Here is a 14,625-nt window from a genome sequence, read left to right on the forward strand (position 1 = left end):
TCCTAAGAATATACTTTATTCTCCTTTTTAAATGAATACAATCATTGCATTCTTACCTAAAATAATGTCTTTATCATTCGTCAGATTTCTTAGGTGAACTTCCATAATGATTATTGTCGAAACATAACTAGCAGAATAATTTGAAATCCTTTTTAAATGAAGACACTGATTGCATTCTTACCTAAAACAACGTCTTTATCCTTTATCAATTACATGAACTTTCATAATGATTATTGTCGAAACATAACTAGCAGAATAATTTGAAATTCTGCACACGCATATAAAATTGTGATTGTCAGAAAAAATATTTTCGTTTAATGAATGTCATTTTACCATGGGTTGAAGCCTTTGTCACTCACACTGTTCTATCTACTTCTGGTCAAGATCTATTTGATTGCTTAAAAGAAAAGGAAATAAAAACGAGACAAGACAACCAACAGGAGTTGGTCCAAGTGGAAGGGGCTTAGATCCTTTAAACAAGAGGTCCTGGGTTCGATCCCAGGCGCTTGCGAATAGAGCAGACTTTGTTGGGAGAGGTCCCCGCTTTGTGCCCGACAGTACCTCGAGGGTTAGTCCCCGCAATCGCGCGGGGGATACCTTGGTTTTCACCAAAAACGAGACAAGACAACTACTTAAACCAAACTTCGTTTTGTACGGGTTTAAATAATTAACACAAAAGAAGATAAAAGACTGTCTATTTTGGTGTTTGAAGATACCAGCGAGATTAGTGCTAAAATTGATAAAAATGATGTGTGCTCAAATCAGTATTCAGTAGTGCAGCGCAATGCTTGCAGCTAATAGGTTGGGCAAGTATGATATGAAGGGGGGAGCAACCCCATCAATTATGAATGTTGCTAAATCTCATCTTTCTGAAATTTTATTCAATTTTTTTTTGGTTTTATTTATTTCACTCTTACATTGACCTACCCCTCTATAATTGATTTATAAGTTAAAATATGTTCGTATTTGTCCAATTTAATAAGTCAAGTCACAACATTTATAAATTCACTTAGTAATAATAACGTTCAGGTAATTAATCTAATTTAAATGGCAACGATGTCTAATTCAATAAAAAAAGATATTTACTTACAGACTATTGGTCTTATGTTCGAACCATCATGACACCTTGGTTCTATGTGTGAGGTTCCCCTTCCCATTTTTTAACTGTGGCAAAAAAAAAAAACTTAAAATAATTTAGTCCAAAAACATTTATCGTGTGTTCGTATAATCACAAAAAAATAAAGGCCGTAAGGCTCTTATACGTATCCAAGTTTCAATTGGGTCCATTGACAAACAAAAACAAAAGATGCAATTGGGTCAAATTTGGCCCAACCACATGACTTGACCCATTTACCCAAAGATCATTCGGCCACATTTCCCTATTTCTAAGCTCTAACCCTAGCCCCAAAGATTTCATTTTGCATCTAAACCCTTCAGCCGCTTCGCCTCTCTCCATCTCCTCAGCGCCGCACCCTCCTCTTCTTTCTGATCCTCTTCGCAATGGCTGCTGTTGAACCTCCGGCTCCGGCTCCAGTTCCAGTTCCGGCTCCTGCTGCAGTAGAACCCACTTTGCCTCACCACGACGTCAAGCTCTTCAACCGCTGGAGCTTCGACGACGTCCAGGTTCTGATTAATATTATCATTGTTAGTTGATTTTCGTATATGTCTAAAATCTGTTTGATTTATTGCCTGTTCGGCCTCGAATTCGTTTTCAGGTGAGTGACATCTCCCTGGCCGATTACGTTGGAGTGGTACCAGCGAAACACGCCACTTATGTGCCTCACACTGCTGGGAGGTACTCAGTGAAGCGATTCAGGAAGGCCCAGTGCCCCATTGTTGAGAGGCTTACGAACTCTCTTATGATGCACGGAAGAAACAACGGGAAGAAGCTCATGGCTGTCAGGATTATTAGGCATGCCATGGAAATCATCCATTTGCTCACTGACCTCAACCCAATCCAAGTAATTGTTGATGCTGTTGTTAATAGGTGTGTAGGTGGATGCCAATATGTTAATAGTTATTTTGTTTATATATTTTTTTTCTGGGTTAATTTCATATTAGCATACGCTGCTTTCTGATTACATTATGGGCTTTTTGTGTTAATCAGTGGTCCTCGTGAAGATGCCACTCGTATTGGGTCTGCTGGAGTTGTTAGGCGTCAGGCTGTGGATATCTCACCTTTGAGACGTGTTAACCAGGCAATCTATTTGCTTACAACCGGTGCTCGTGAGTCGGCTTTCAGGAACATCAAAACCATTGCTGAATGCTTGGCTGATGAACTGATTAATGCTGCAAAGGGTTCCTCTAACAGGTACTGATCATGGGTTGCTCGTTTATTTTCAAGGCTAGTTTATTTTTTGTTATCTTCAGTTTGATTAAATTTGATTTATTTTCCTCTGTTTGTCTGTAGTTATGCTATCAAGAAGAAGGACGAGATTGAAAGAGTTGCTAAGGCTAACCGTTAAGAGGCTACAGGAAACGGTGATGCAACAAGGGGAAAGTTTTGTTTGCATTGGTTTATTTACTCTTTTGTTTGGAAACTTTCTGTTTTATAGTTGAACATGTTAGATTTTTATGTCGTATCAGTACCGAATTAGATCAGTCATCCATTTAGTTTGGATCCTAAAATCTTATGTGGTTGAATGTTTTTGGTGACTTAAATTTTGTTTCAGTTATGTTTCATTTCAGAAGTGGAATTTTTGTCTTTCTTTATAGTTTGAAATCTACAATTACCTATTACCCCTCAATTGTTTTTTTTATAATGTTTTTTCTGTTTACAAATTCTTTAGCTCGATTGTTTCATCATACTAGACTGATGCCCTGTGTCTCAGTCTTGCATTTTTTTTTTTATAATCACTTGCATCTGAAGAAGTGATCTGCTGCTGACATGATGGATTGCTGCTGCAGGTTTGTATTGTTAATGGTATGGTCCTCTGGTAGTTAATCATACTAAATTGTAATCTAGTCTGGTAGTTAATTATTCATTCATACTAGGCTAGTGAAAGTACTAAATTGGTGATTAGGGTATGATCACTAGAGGTAATAGAACTTATGTGGGTAACAGTACAATCACTAGTATAAATGTTATACTATGAACACCGAAATTCAATAATCAGTCAATTTCATATCTTTAGTTGGAGTACCCATTGAATCCAAATAAAAAAGTTGGGTCGACTACGGCTTTATTTACAGAGTACTGCTGTTACTATTCTTTGTTAGATGTTTGTGTGCCTTTAGATTCTCGTACAAGTTAAACGGGAAATGATTTTGTGTGGTTAAACTTTAGTGTTGTAAGAACAAAACCAAGTGGTCGAAGTTGAAGCATTGTTCTTCTTCTTTATAGTTCCTGCTATCTTTTTCTAATCTCCTAAGTTTCTGCAGTTGAAATATAATTCAGAGATGATAGTGTTGTAACATTGCCGTGTTACTTTGAAAAATGATACCTTTATAACAACTCCATGGAAATGTAACATTTTTTTATATTGACTGACCTGATTGGATATTCTTGATTGTGTGGAGCGATTCCAAATACAGAGAAATAGATAACATTTTATCCCAAGACTTATTGTATAAAGTTATTTCAAATACATTGTTTCTTAGTTTTTCTAGTAAATTTAGCATTTTTGTCAAAACTCTCCATTCAAATGGAGCTTTATATATATATTTTCTGGTTCACAAGAGAAACTTCATGTATTTTGGAGAGATTGCAACTAAAGAAGAGAGTGAGAGCTGGAAATCTGCAAATTTTTAAATTTTATTTATTTATTTAAGGAATAGATTATGTAAAGTTTGGGTGTTTTTGGTCCAAAAAGTTTGGGTTTATGTCCGTTAGAGTCATTCTATGGTGAGGACTCTATGGTGAGGGCCTTATCTAAGGTCCTTAGATGAAGTCTTATCTTTTAATTGTTAGATTAAACTAATTCATTTTATCAAATGGTTAAGAGATATGGCCTTGTATAATGGCTTTATAAGGCCCTCACTATAGAATTCTACATGTCCGTTGAGTGACATGGTTTTTTTTCTTTCTTCTTTTTAAAAAGAAATAATAAAAAAGTAATTTTAAATTTAAATTAAATTTGTGCTCTTTTAGAGTATTTGATGGTAGTGGAACACCACATAAATTTCTCCCAAAAAGGGGGGAAAATGAAACTAAAGAGAGCATTCATATAATTGATCCCTTCTTTGACAATTTAGCTAATCTGAAGCAGTATATAGCTATTTTATGATTTATTAGTATTACCTATACACATTGCATCACTGGATATAAATATAAGAATAAGATAATACATGGTGACGAGAATGAAGGTTCACCTCACATCACAATGTTGTAAGCGAAGTCGCAATCCAATTATTCAACATCTAATAAACCATTATTTCTTTCTTCTTTTTCGTACATATAATATGGTGAATTTGACAGCTCCTCCAACAGAGAGTAAATCTTTAAAATCTAAATACAATCCAACTTGTCATATTAGGCTGAGTATGACAGATTTCATAATAGTTTTAAATCCAATGCCGATATTATAGCGACTGAAATTAGCATTTCTCTGTAAATAATTCAATAGAAAAAATAATAATATTGTAAGAGTCGCCTTTAGTCGGTTTAGTCGGTAGCTAATTTATTACATTATAATGACTAATTTAATGGCTCTCTTGGTTCGGTTTGTCAACAATGACAAATTAAGAGACCGCCAAAATTGAAGCTATGCGGCTGCAATGCCTTTGTATGTCCAGGTCATATCTGATTAATTTTTGTTCTTTAATTATTGTAATTATCATAAATATGTCTACTTGGACTTCCAAAATAAGCATATGTATGTGGAAAATGGGGAGCAGCTACTTTATTTGCTTGTAGAAAATCAGAAAAATTATGCAATATTACTGTAGCAAGCACAAGCGCTTTGGGAACTTTGGCTTCTTCCAAATCTATGGAATATCAATATATTTATATATGGCCATAACAAAATATTAAATATAGGCTGATTAGAAATGGGTTATAGGCTAATAGGCTGATTAGCACTGGGAGTCAGGCTAATTAATTATTATCAAGGGAATGATTGAACAAAGGGGTAAGGCTCATGTGGATCAATGGGTTAGGCTTGCATGGTTGTCACCCGGATTTTATGGAGATCAGAATAATTGAAGGCTAAAACGAATCTCCAGAATCATGATACACTCACACTTACTGACTTACAGCTATACATATATATACAAATTTGAACCGCGGACTATATGCTTGTGACCAATTCTTAACCGTTGATGCATTACAAACTCGTGCGTGCGTGCTAACGCCACCAATCTTAGCATTACTCTAAAAACTTTCAGCAGCATGTTGCGGGCTGCGAAGGCTGGATTGGATGTGACTTGCCAGCCATCCCTTTGCAAGACTTTCATATCGAATTAAAGGAACAAGGCTTACATCAGTTTTGCACATGTGTGATGCATGTTTGCTAAAAAATGACAAACAATGAAGGGAAAGGGTCAAACATGATGTGCCTTTATTGCTATAATCGGATGACATCAAGTTCACCTCTTGATTCTGGGTATCCTAGCAGCACATGCTCATACAGATAAAGCACATCATTGCTAACATCAACTCCAGTAACTAGCCAAACGATGATCGCATTCAGCAAAACTCTGAGTACGAGCTTGTTCTGATATAATGTTCAGATTTCCATTATTAATAAGATCGATATTGTCTTCAACTTAACTACATGCATAGTTCATGAGATGTAAGGTTTCATCACAAATAAGGTAAAGAAAGAGCTTCTCTTGTTTAATTCAAATATCATGTTGACTTTAAGACATGATTCCTTGCTTGTTAGTCGCTAACCTTTTCTTTTCAATAATATATCCAAAAATAGAACCCTTGTCGTGTGCAATTTCGTTCTGCACCTGGAAAGACGCAGATAATGCAAGTTCTGACGAGCGGTGGTGAGACGAATGGGGACTTGGATATCGGAGGTTTCGAATCGAATATATAGAACCTGCTAATTCTAACGATTGAAAAGAATACCAGTGCGTATTTCATGAGCTCATACAAAAAGGATTGCATTTAGAAAGGGCAATATTTTAAAAAATAGTATTTTATTTATTCTAAATAAGAAATTGAAACATCATACGTAATATCGGTTGATAACTAGAAATTGAGATAATAGTTAGTGACTTCAGTATTATTATTATTGATGCGTAACTTATCATTCATATAGACAAGACTAAGAGTATGATGAATAGTGTCAGATATATTCACCACTCGATGGAGATTATCGCACTGATGAAGAGAATTAAGTGCAAATAACAACACAACCCTTGAACACCACACAACCACATTACCCGCCAAATTACGTGGAATATCAATTTGAATTTTTCATATAAAATAGTTTGTATTTTATAATAATTTACACTGTTATTCTTTTCTTCTGGAAAATATATTTAATTTAAAGCAAAAGAAATAACTAAGAGGTGCATCCAAAATCCAAACACGAAAATTAGTAATAAAAGCGTAGTCTTAATTAACAGATTCGCAACCTGAATACATTCACGACGAACAAAAGGAATTTTTTTTTTTAGTATTATCTAAAAGAATGCTCATTGTCAATTATTTTTTTGCAATTTTAAAAGTAAATCCCTATTTACATTTATAGATTAAAAGAAAATATATTAAGGGTGGACCGTAGAACAGTAATTACAAACGAGCCCATTACTTCATTTGCAAAAGTGATTTTGGCCCTCTCAATAGGAAGTGATTTTGGCCCTCTCAGGATCACTTCCAAACAAGATATTACTTCATTTGCATTTTTTCTTTTCCCCTCGTGTTTCAATTTTAAAAAATAAAAGAGAGGGAAAAAAAAAAAGCACCACTCATCCTCATTGTTTCTTTTGTCTAATTACCAAACCGATTAACCAGTTGACACGAACATGACCTTGAATTTCACTCATCGTCTTCTCCACTCAACCAAGCCATTCCAATTTCTGAAGACCAATCATCCAATACAACAATCCAACACAAACCCACTTCCATTTCCCAATCCTCCACTCCCCCTCTTCACTCTTCGACCCCCAACTCGCTCCAACTCACTGTATGGACGAGTCAGCTCACTCCTCCCACGTTCCCATAGCTCCTCTTCAAGCCCATTCAGCACCCAAATCGTTCTCGAAATCTTCATCCTCTTCGCGTTCTCTCTGGTGCTTCTTTGCCTTCGGCTCTTCTCCAGCGTCCTATTGCCCGATTTTCCTCGCCGGTGGCACGGCCTCGTGGCTTTTGCTTCGGAAGCTGAGGCCAGAACCAGTGCCTACCCTTCGCACCTGTGGCAAGCCATTGTTGCTTACGAGGACAGAAGGTTCTTTAGCCATTTTGGGATTGACCCAGTTGGGATTGCTCGTGCAGTGGTGTCGTTTTCGGCTCTTGGCGGTGGCAGCACGATTACCCAGCAGGTACTTATTTTTGTCGACCGTTTTACGCAGACCATTTGTTCGATGTTTTTACTCAAAGAAGTATAATTTTTGTTTGCTTTTTACTTGTTTAAAAAAAAAAATGGCTCTTTTTATTTTGATTGACGTGTGGAGTGTAGGCAATATTTTATGAAGTATGATTGATGGTTGAGAATACATTATATGAAAAAAGAATAGTTAAGAGGGGTATGGTGCTATGGTGGACAATCATACTAAAAAATGGCTTTCTAGTTTCTGATGTCTCCCCGGCACTGAAATCTTTACAGCTGAATCATAATGGCATGCGTAATGCTTTTATTATAAAGTAGGGTGATAAAATATAGAAAATTGGAATGATAATTGTGTGATTATAGATGGTCGGGATATAAAAAGGTGTTAATGCACGACACGCCAATCTTCTTCGTTTAGCTAACGACTTGCTGAGGTTTGACCGGCACTGAGATTTTAATATATTGCCACCCCAGCTGATGTAGGCGCCGAATAAACGATTTACATCTACTTTGTCCACCAATTAGGAACAAGTTGGTGGAGAGAGATAGTCAACGCTAACGTAAAACACAGAAGGAGAATTGGAGAAAAGACATAGAGATAACCAGAATAGACCATTTCCAGCCTCAACAATACACCCCTTCGTCAAACACTTCACTTGTTTTTGCTCTTCGTTCCATCAAAACCCTGCATGGGGTCCTTCTTATTCATCCCTACTATTTTCTTACTTTTTGTTCTCCTTGTTCTCGTCTCCGGTGGATCTTTCTCAGAGTTCATATACCCGAATTTCTCAGCTTCACACTTTCAATTCGTTGACAACAAAGGCGGTGCCTTCTTGTCCTCTCGAAATGGAACATTTAAAGCTGCTATTGTCAATCCTGGTGCTGAACAACCCAACTTCTACTTGTGCATCATCCATGTGGCATCCAACACCGTCATCTGGACTGCTAATCGTAATGCTTCCATATCAGCTTCTGGTGAGATGAATCTAACGGCCAAAGGTGTTAGCATTTCAGATGAGGATGGTACTCCCGTATGGTCAACTCCATCATTGAAGTCACCAGTTTCTGCATTACTGCTGAATGAAATGGGTAATCTTATCCTTCTTGATCAATTCAATGGTTCCCTTTGGGAAAGTTTTCACTATCCAACCGACACGATTGTGATTGGACAACACTTACCAGTTGGGTCATTTCTGTCCAGTACTCGATCAAATTTTTCAATTGGTGATTACAGGCTCATAATAAGTGATTCTGATGCGTTACTTCAATGGCTTGGACAGACATATTGGAAATTGTCAATGGATACAAACGCTTATACAAACTCGAATTATATAGTGGAATATATGTCCATTGACAGAACAGGTCTTCATCTGCTTGGTCGTAATGGAACAGTGGTCGTGATTCAGGTGCTCTTGTCATCTTCTGACTTGCGAATTGCCAAGTTGGAGTCCTCTGGCCAATTTACTGTCAAAAGTTTATCTGGTACTGACTGGACGCAAGAATTCGGTGGGCCAGCTGATGATTGTCAAATTCCATTAGTTTGTGGCAGAATTGGTTTGTGTACTGCATCCACCAGCCATACTTGTTCATGCCCCGCAAACTTCCATGCAGGTTCAGAAGATACTGGTGATTGTGTGCCAAGTGGTTCTTTTTCTTTGCCGTTTTCTTGCAACTCAACCATTAATGGTAGTCAGTTGAATTCACCAGCCATTTCATATATCGGGCTTGACTACGGTATGGATTATTTTGCCAATGTTTTCTCTGAGCCTGTAAAATATGGTGTTAATTTGTCAACCTGTCAAGCTCTATGCTCAAGTGACTGCACTTGCTTGGGAATTTTTTATGAAAATTCAACTGGTTCTTGCTATACACTTAAAGATGAGTTGGGTTCCATTTTTGTGAGTAATACCGCCAAAAATGACCTGTTGGGCTACATCAAAGCTCTTGTTGGATCTTCTCCATCAAACTTCGGTGATAATAATCAAAGCAAAAACTTTCCTGTAGCTGCTCTGGTGCTTTTGCCGTTCAGTGGGTTCTTTCTGTTGGTAGCTCTAGGTTTCCTCTTGTGGGGAAGACGGAGACAGTCAAAGAAAAAAGAGATAAAATTAGGGCATTTTGGCTCACTTTCTTCAGGGGAGATGGATGCCTTCTATATCCCAGGTTTACCTAAGAGGTTTGATTATGAAGAACTTGAAGTGGCTACAGATGATTTCAAGACCCTGATTGGGTCAGGTGGGTTTGGTGCTGTGTATAAGGGTGTTCTACCTGATAAAACTGTTGTAGCTGTAAAAAGGATAATAAATTTAGGTGTTCAAGGGAAAAAAGATTTTTGCAGTGAGATTGCAGTAATTGGTAATATTCACCATGCCAATTTGGTCAAATTGAAAGGTTTTTGCGCCCAAGGGAGACAACGCCTTTTGGTTTATGAGTATATGAATCGTGGGTCACTTGACCGGAGTCTTTTTGGTAGTGGACCAGTATTAGAATGGCAAGAGAGGCTTGATATAGCACTAGGGACAGCCCGTGGGCTTGCATACCTGCACAGTGGGTGTGAGCAGAAGATAATCCATTGTGATGTGAAGCCAGAGAACATTCTCTTACACGACCGCTTTCAAGCAAAGATCTCCGATTTTGGCCTTTCGAAGCTTCTAACTACTGAACAGTCTAGTCTATTTACAACTATGAGAGGCACACGTGGCTATCTCGCCCCAGAATGGCTAACTAACTCCGCAATCTCAGAAAAAACTGACGTCTATAGTTTTGGAATGGTACTACTTGAACTTGTGAGTGGAAGGAAAAATACGTTACGACTGCAAAGCCATAGTCTGAATAACAGTAGCAGCGGTGGGGGTCAGTCATCATCGTCATCTGGGTCAGCACTTGTTTATTTTCCTCTATTTGCTCTAGAGATGCATGAGCAGGGGAGGTACTTGGAGCTTGCTGACTGGAGATTGGAGGGACGGGTGACAAGTGAAGAGGTGGAGAAATTTGTACGTGTCGCGTTGTGTTGCGTTCATGAGGAACCAGCACTTAGGCCAAATATGAATACTATTGTTGGCATGCTGGAAGGTGGGATCCCTTTGGGTCAGCCAAATTTGCAATCATTGAATTTCTTGCGCTTTATTGGGCGTGGATTTACTGAGGCTTCTATGATAGAAGAGGGAACTGAGCAAATTGATCGTGTGTTGTATCCAGAGGCGAGTGCTTCTCCTACAACAACAACCATGGACTCGCGTTATTACTTCTCTTACGTCTCTTCACAGCAAGTTTCAGGCCCAAGATAGTGTTGAGTAGTTGAGCAGCTTGTGTATAGTTAATCGTGATGAGAATTAAATGTATGTGATTTGGATTTTAATTTTCTTTCTCACTCTATATTGGAATCTACTGTATAATTCTTACATCTTTCCACAAGGTTCAAGGTATGTTGAATGCTGTAATTTGTGCAGTTCCTGTAAAGAGCTCTTTTGAGAAAGTAATAAGACTTAATTGTGTGGAAATTAGATGTAGCAGGTTTGTATTAGATCTTTCATATGAGAGACTGAGAGAGGTTGTCATGGATGTGGGTAAGTTGTTTGTTCATGGTGGCCACAGAATGCATGTATCTGGAGGATGCCTGAGATGTTCTTCTTCGTACTTTTAGCAATGTTATCATATATATGGGCATTGGTTGACAATTTCCTTCTGGATCAGTTGTCTTTTGCTTATACTCACTTACCTCTTCACTAAGCACAGTGAATTTCATGTATTTCCCCACTTGTATGCCTGCGTTTTTTGACCTTTTGTTTGGGAAGAAAAATATTGTGCCTGAGATATTCGCCGATAGGTTTATGCATGCCACTATGTTTTCTATTAGCAAACCTCATATGTCCTTTGCTCACTCTTTGCCTGTTTGTGATACATTCTAAGAAAGTAAAAAGTGGCTTTGGATTTGTATTACACTGGTACTGTAAAGGGGTTTCTTTTCTATGTTTTTTTGTATTGAATACTGTTCTTAACTAATAAGAATTCTTTTGTTGTTTCAGTATTTAGTTTTACAAATATATATTTAACTGTTATTTTTCCCTCTTTCACTGTCTCGATTAATGATTCTGTTTATTCTTACTGCTTTAATCCCACATGGCAGCTGGTGAAAAATACTTTCCTTAAAAATGAACGCACACTCTCAAGAAAAATGGTTGAGATGGTGATGTCACTAGCATTGGAGAAGACAATGTTAAAAGGGGAAATATTGAGCTGCTATATGAGTAAGGTAAAGTATACTCATTTATCTCATCATTGATCTCTCTGACATTTTATATAATATTTGTATTTAACATCTTTATCTACAAGTATACAAAATACAAAATTAGTTATCACCAGGGATGGCCTTTCTCAGTTTTTTTTAAAATCTCACTCATGTAACATCAATCCCTCACCTAACTCTGGATGGTTACTTTTTGGTACTAAGATTTATGCTTTTCTCTATTAGTTGTGGTATGCTAGGTACAAGTGATTCTGCAGATATCTTAAGATAACCAGTTACAGAGATCTTTCTTTCCTCTCTTGAGAGAATGAAGTTGCAAGTGTTTGCACTTTCAAATGTTTTCTCTTCATGTAGTTGGAGATTTTTTCAGTCGAAGGAGACTAAAGGTTAGTGAAAAAGGAGGCTAGGGTGCAACAAGAGAGGTTTTGTTTTCCCTTTTGTTTTTTACAAACTTAGAACTTAGAAGCTAGGTTTGGTTTTTCTCAAATTATAACATGAAGCATTAGAAAACTGAAATGAAGGCAAGTTTTAGCTTGGTTCATTGGGTAGCCCTATTGTGAGCATCAGCACACCTCTCTTTTCCCTGCTTAATTTATTTGTCTTAACTAAACAATAGCCTGGTACCAAGCAAGCATTTGAAAAGATTACTGTAACAAAGACTGTACATATAAGTTATAACAGACGTAGGGTGTATGACAGATATACTGGGGACATGGAATTTATGGGGTTGAATCAGCCTCAACATTCTATTTTGGGAAGCATCCATCTTGTCTAAGTTTGGGGGAGTCTGCAATGCTTGCTGGGCTAATACCTGCCCCAGAACTTCGATCGCCGCTCAGGGATCCTTCCAGGTTCGTCAGCGCTATTGATGAATTGGTTCCTTTTTCATTTTTTGCTCTGTGCTAGTACCTTTGGTAGTTCCATAGTTGTAAACTTGTTGTGCACTTTGCGATTTTTACTCTATTCACTATTTACTTTCGGGTTTATTTCCAAACTAATTGTCAAAACAAAGTTTTACTATGTCATAGAGTAAAAACCTTCCAAGCCAGAGTTTTGAAGAGGATGGTGGACGTAGGCTTTCTTGATTTTGAAACAGCACTTTTTGTCGTGAAACAGTATCTTCCTCTGCATGTTACTGAGTCAGAAACACCTTTTGTCTTTCTCCCGGGAGGTATGTGTTTCCTATAATTATTACAGTAGCAAGTTTTCTGAATCCCAGATTCTAAACAAGCTTTGGCTCCTTAACGTTGTTTAGAATTTTGTACCAGATATTTTCTGTCATATTTAGGGATTCAGTAGAATAAGAGGTCATGGGCTTATATACAGCTCTTCTATATTCATGGGCCAAACAAATAGGCATTTAATTTTAATTTTAATTTTAATTTTTTTGGGTATAAATTTGTCATTTCAGTATTGTTAAATGACTTAATTATTGTTTCACTCCTGGAACTCAAAATCGATCTCACTTTACCCCAACCTAAAATTTCTTACTAAAATTCTCATTCTCTCACTCTGTCTGAAAAGTTAATTCAAAGCATGGGGTAACTTTTCAGACGGATTGAGAGAATGGGAGGTTAAGTGAGAACTTTTCGGTTTCAATGGTAAAGTGAGACCGAGTTTGAGTACCATGGGATAAAACAATAATTAAGCATTTTTACATAGACCTACTCTTTCTTAGAAAGCGATGTCCAAAATAAATAAATAAACTTTTTTGATCTGTTTGATTGTTGGTTGGGAAGCTTACATGGTTGGGTGAATTTAATCCAGTAGGTACAAACTCCAAATTCAGGGACATATGGGACTGGGAAACAGAAAGCAAAATCTGGGAAGCATACGAGGATATGGAAAGATGGGCCCTCAAGGTCCGGGACGGAGCCTCAGCAAAACGTTCTTGTTCTCAAGATTAATTGTGAGTGATCCTACCATTAAACTGGTTCTTCTGGTCCCTCTTGAAGCTTTGTTGCACAGATTTTACCGTATACATCGTGTTACAACTATGAATAGCTCACCATTGTGGCTGAGTCCTTATATTGTATTTAGTTGGCTTAGTCCAAATTTCCTTTTGGTAATTCAGTTAGTAAAAGGGTGCTGACATCAGAGTCACACCTTTTGGCTTTATGGGTTGTATTTAAATGATTTCCTTGGAAATGATTGGCAACCAGAATCAGATATTTCTCTACCATTTCTTACTTTATTGCATTTCCTTTCGCACATAAACCCTGGTCCCTAACAAATAGACTGGACCACCTCAAAAGTAATACATTACCTTCGAAGTCTTGTCTTCTTCATCGCCATTACTAGCTATTTTATTGATGGTGACAAAGGCTTCTAGCTCAAGTGTTTTAGAGCATATATCCTTGCACTTGAGGTCCTAGGTTCGATTCCCATCTTTTCTAACATCGCTTGTATAAAAATAAGGCTTATTATCACAAAACGTCCCTGACGTTTGCGAAATTATCACATTGCATCCCTAACGTTTTTTTGTATCATTAATGGTCCCTAACGTTAATACAGGTACTCTTAAATAATCCATCTGTCAAAAAAACCTTTAAATTTAGGGGTATAATCGTCAAATCAATCCAAAATTATAATATTTTTTTTCCCTTCCCTTCTCTCTCTCTGTTTCTCTTTTTTTTTTTCTCCTCTCTTTCCTCCTCTTTTCTTCTTCTTTTCCTTCGCTGTTTCTTCTTTCTCTCCCTTTTTTTTTCTTCTTTCCTTCTTTGTTCCTCATTTTTCTTCTTTCCTTCTTTCTCTTTTTTTTTTCTTTCTTTTTTCTTCCTCTTTCCTTCTCTCGGGGTGGTGATTTGGGTGGCTAGAGTGCTGGGTTGGTGGGCTGTGGAATGGGGCAGGGAGAGAGTTGCAGAGAAAGTACATAGAGGGGCAGGGGTATAAGATCCCACGGTGGTGGTTATGGAGGTCGAGGTGGTGGTTTGGGTGGCT

General features: G+C 37.5%; 3 protein-coding genes across 6 annotated transcripts; all 3 read left to right on the forward strand.

Annotated features, from left to right (window-relative positions):
- The first annotated feature begins 1,405 nt into the window (after window positions 1-1,405).
- On the forward strand, window positions 1,406-2,747 carry LOC110753507 (small ribosomal subunit protein uS7). Its single transcript, XM_021954419.2, has 4 exons — window positions 1,406-1,623; window positions 1,716-1,987; window positions 2,108-2,311; window positions 2,411-2,747. The coding sequence occupies exons 1-4, from the start codon at window positions 1,501-1,503 to the stop codon at window positions 2,463-2,465; spliced, it is 654 nt and encodes a 217-aa protein (XP_021810111.1). The 5' UTR covers window positions 1,406-1,500; the 3' UTR covers window positions 2,466-2,747.
- Window positions 2,748-6,726: 3,979 nt separating this feature from the next.
- On the forward strand, window positions 6,727-13,916 carry LOC110754067 (uncharacterized). Of its 4 annotated transcripts, none has more exons than XM_088247486.1 (5): window positions 6,727-7,434; window positions 11,566-11,691; window positions 12,385-12,536; window positions 12,802-12,856; window positions 13,456-13,916. In XM_088247486.1, exons 1-5 carry the CDS (start codon window positions 6,919-6,921, stop codon window positions 13,600-13,602), a joined length of 996 nt encoding a protein of 331 aa, XP_088103612.1. In that variant the 5' UTR covers window positions 6,727-6,918; the 3' UTR covers window positions 13,603-13,916. The 4 variants fall into 4 exon arrangements, with proteins under 4 accessions (XP_088103612.1, XP_088103611.1, XP_088103610.1 ...); XM_088247485.1 differs by having other exon boundaries at window positions 6,728-7,434; window positions 12,714-12,856; window positions 13,456-13,915; XM_088247484.1 differs by having other exon boundaries at window positions 6,730-7,434; window positions 12,714-12,856; window positions 13,453-13,913.
- On the forward strand, window positions 7,458-10,942 carry LOC148298043 (S-locus lectin protein kinase family protein). Its single transcript, XM_088247483.1, has one exon. The coding sequence runs from the start codon at window positions 8,132-8,134 to the stop codon at window positions 10,724-10,726; it is 2,595 nt and encodes an 864-aa protein (XP_088103609.1). The 5' UTR covers window positions 7,458-8,131; the 3' UTR covers window positions 10,727-10,942.
- Window positions 13,917-14,625: the final 709 nt, after the last annotated feature.

Source organism: Prunus avium, chromosome 1 (assembly GCF_965620075.1).
Source record: "Prunus avium chromosome 1, drPruAviu1.hap1.1, whole genome shotgun sequence".
Lineage (NCBI taxonomy): Eukaryota > Viridiplantae > Streptophyta > Magnoliopsida > Rosales > Rosaceae > Prunus > Prunus avium.

What these genes read in the sequence shown, in the direction of transcription:
- LOC110754067 (XM_088247484.1), top strand. Translation starts at nt 6,919, where the DNA reads ATGACCTTGAATTTCACTCATCGTCTTCTCCACTCAACCAAGCCATTC. An exon ending in CCGCTCAGGGATCCTTCCAG is followed by an intron (nt 12,537 to 12,713) that starts GTTCGTCAGCGC and finishes ACTATGTCATAG; the next exon opens with AGTAAAAACCTTCCAAGCCA. An exon ending in TTTTGTCTTTCTCCCGGGAG is followed by an intron (nt 12,857 to 13,452) that starts GTATGTGTTTCC and finishes AATTTAATCCAG; the next exon opens with TAGGTACAAACTCCAAATTC.
- LOC148298043 (XM_088247483.1), top strand. Translation starts at nt 8,132, where the DNA reads ATGGGGTCCTTCTTATTCATCCCTACTATTTTCTTACTTTTTGTTCTC.
- LOC110753507 (XM_021954419.2), top strand. Translation starts at nt 1,501, where the DNA reads ATGGCTGCTGTTGAACCTCCGGCTCCGGCTCCAGTTCCAGTTCCGGCT. An exon ending in GGAGCTTCGACGACGTCCAG is followed by an intron (nt 1,624 to 1,715) that starts GTTCTGATTAAT and finishes ATTCGTTTTCAG; the next exon opens with GTGAGTGACATCTCCCTGGC. An exon ending in GCAAAGGGTTCCTCTAACAG is followed by an intron (nt 2,312 to 2,410) that starts GTACTGATCATG and finishes GTTTGTCTGTAG; the next exon opens with TTATGCTATCAAGAAGAAGG.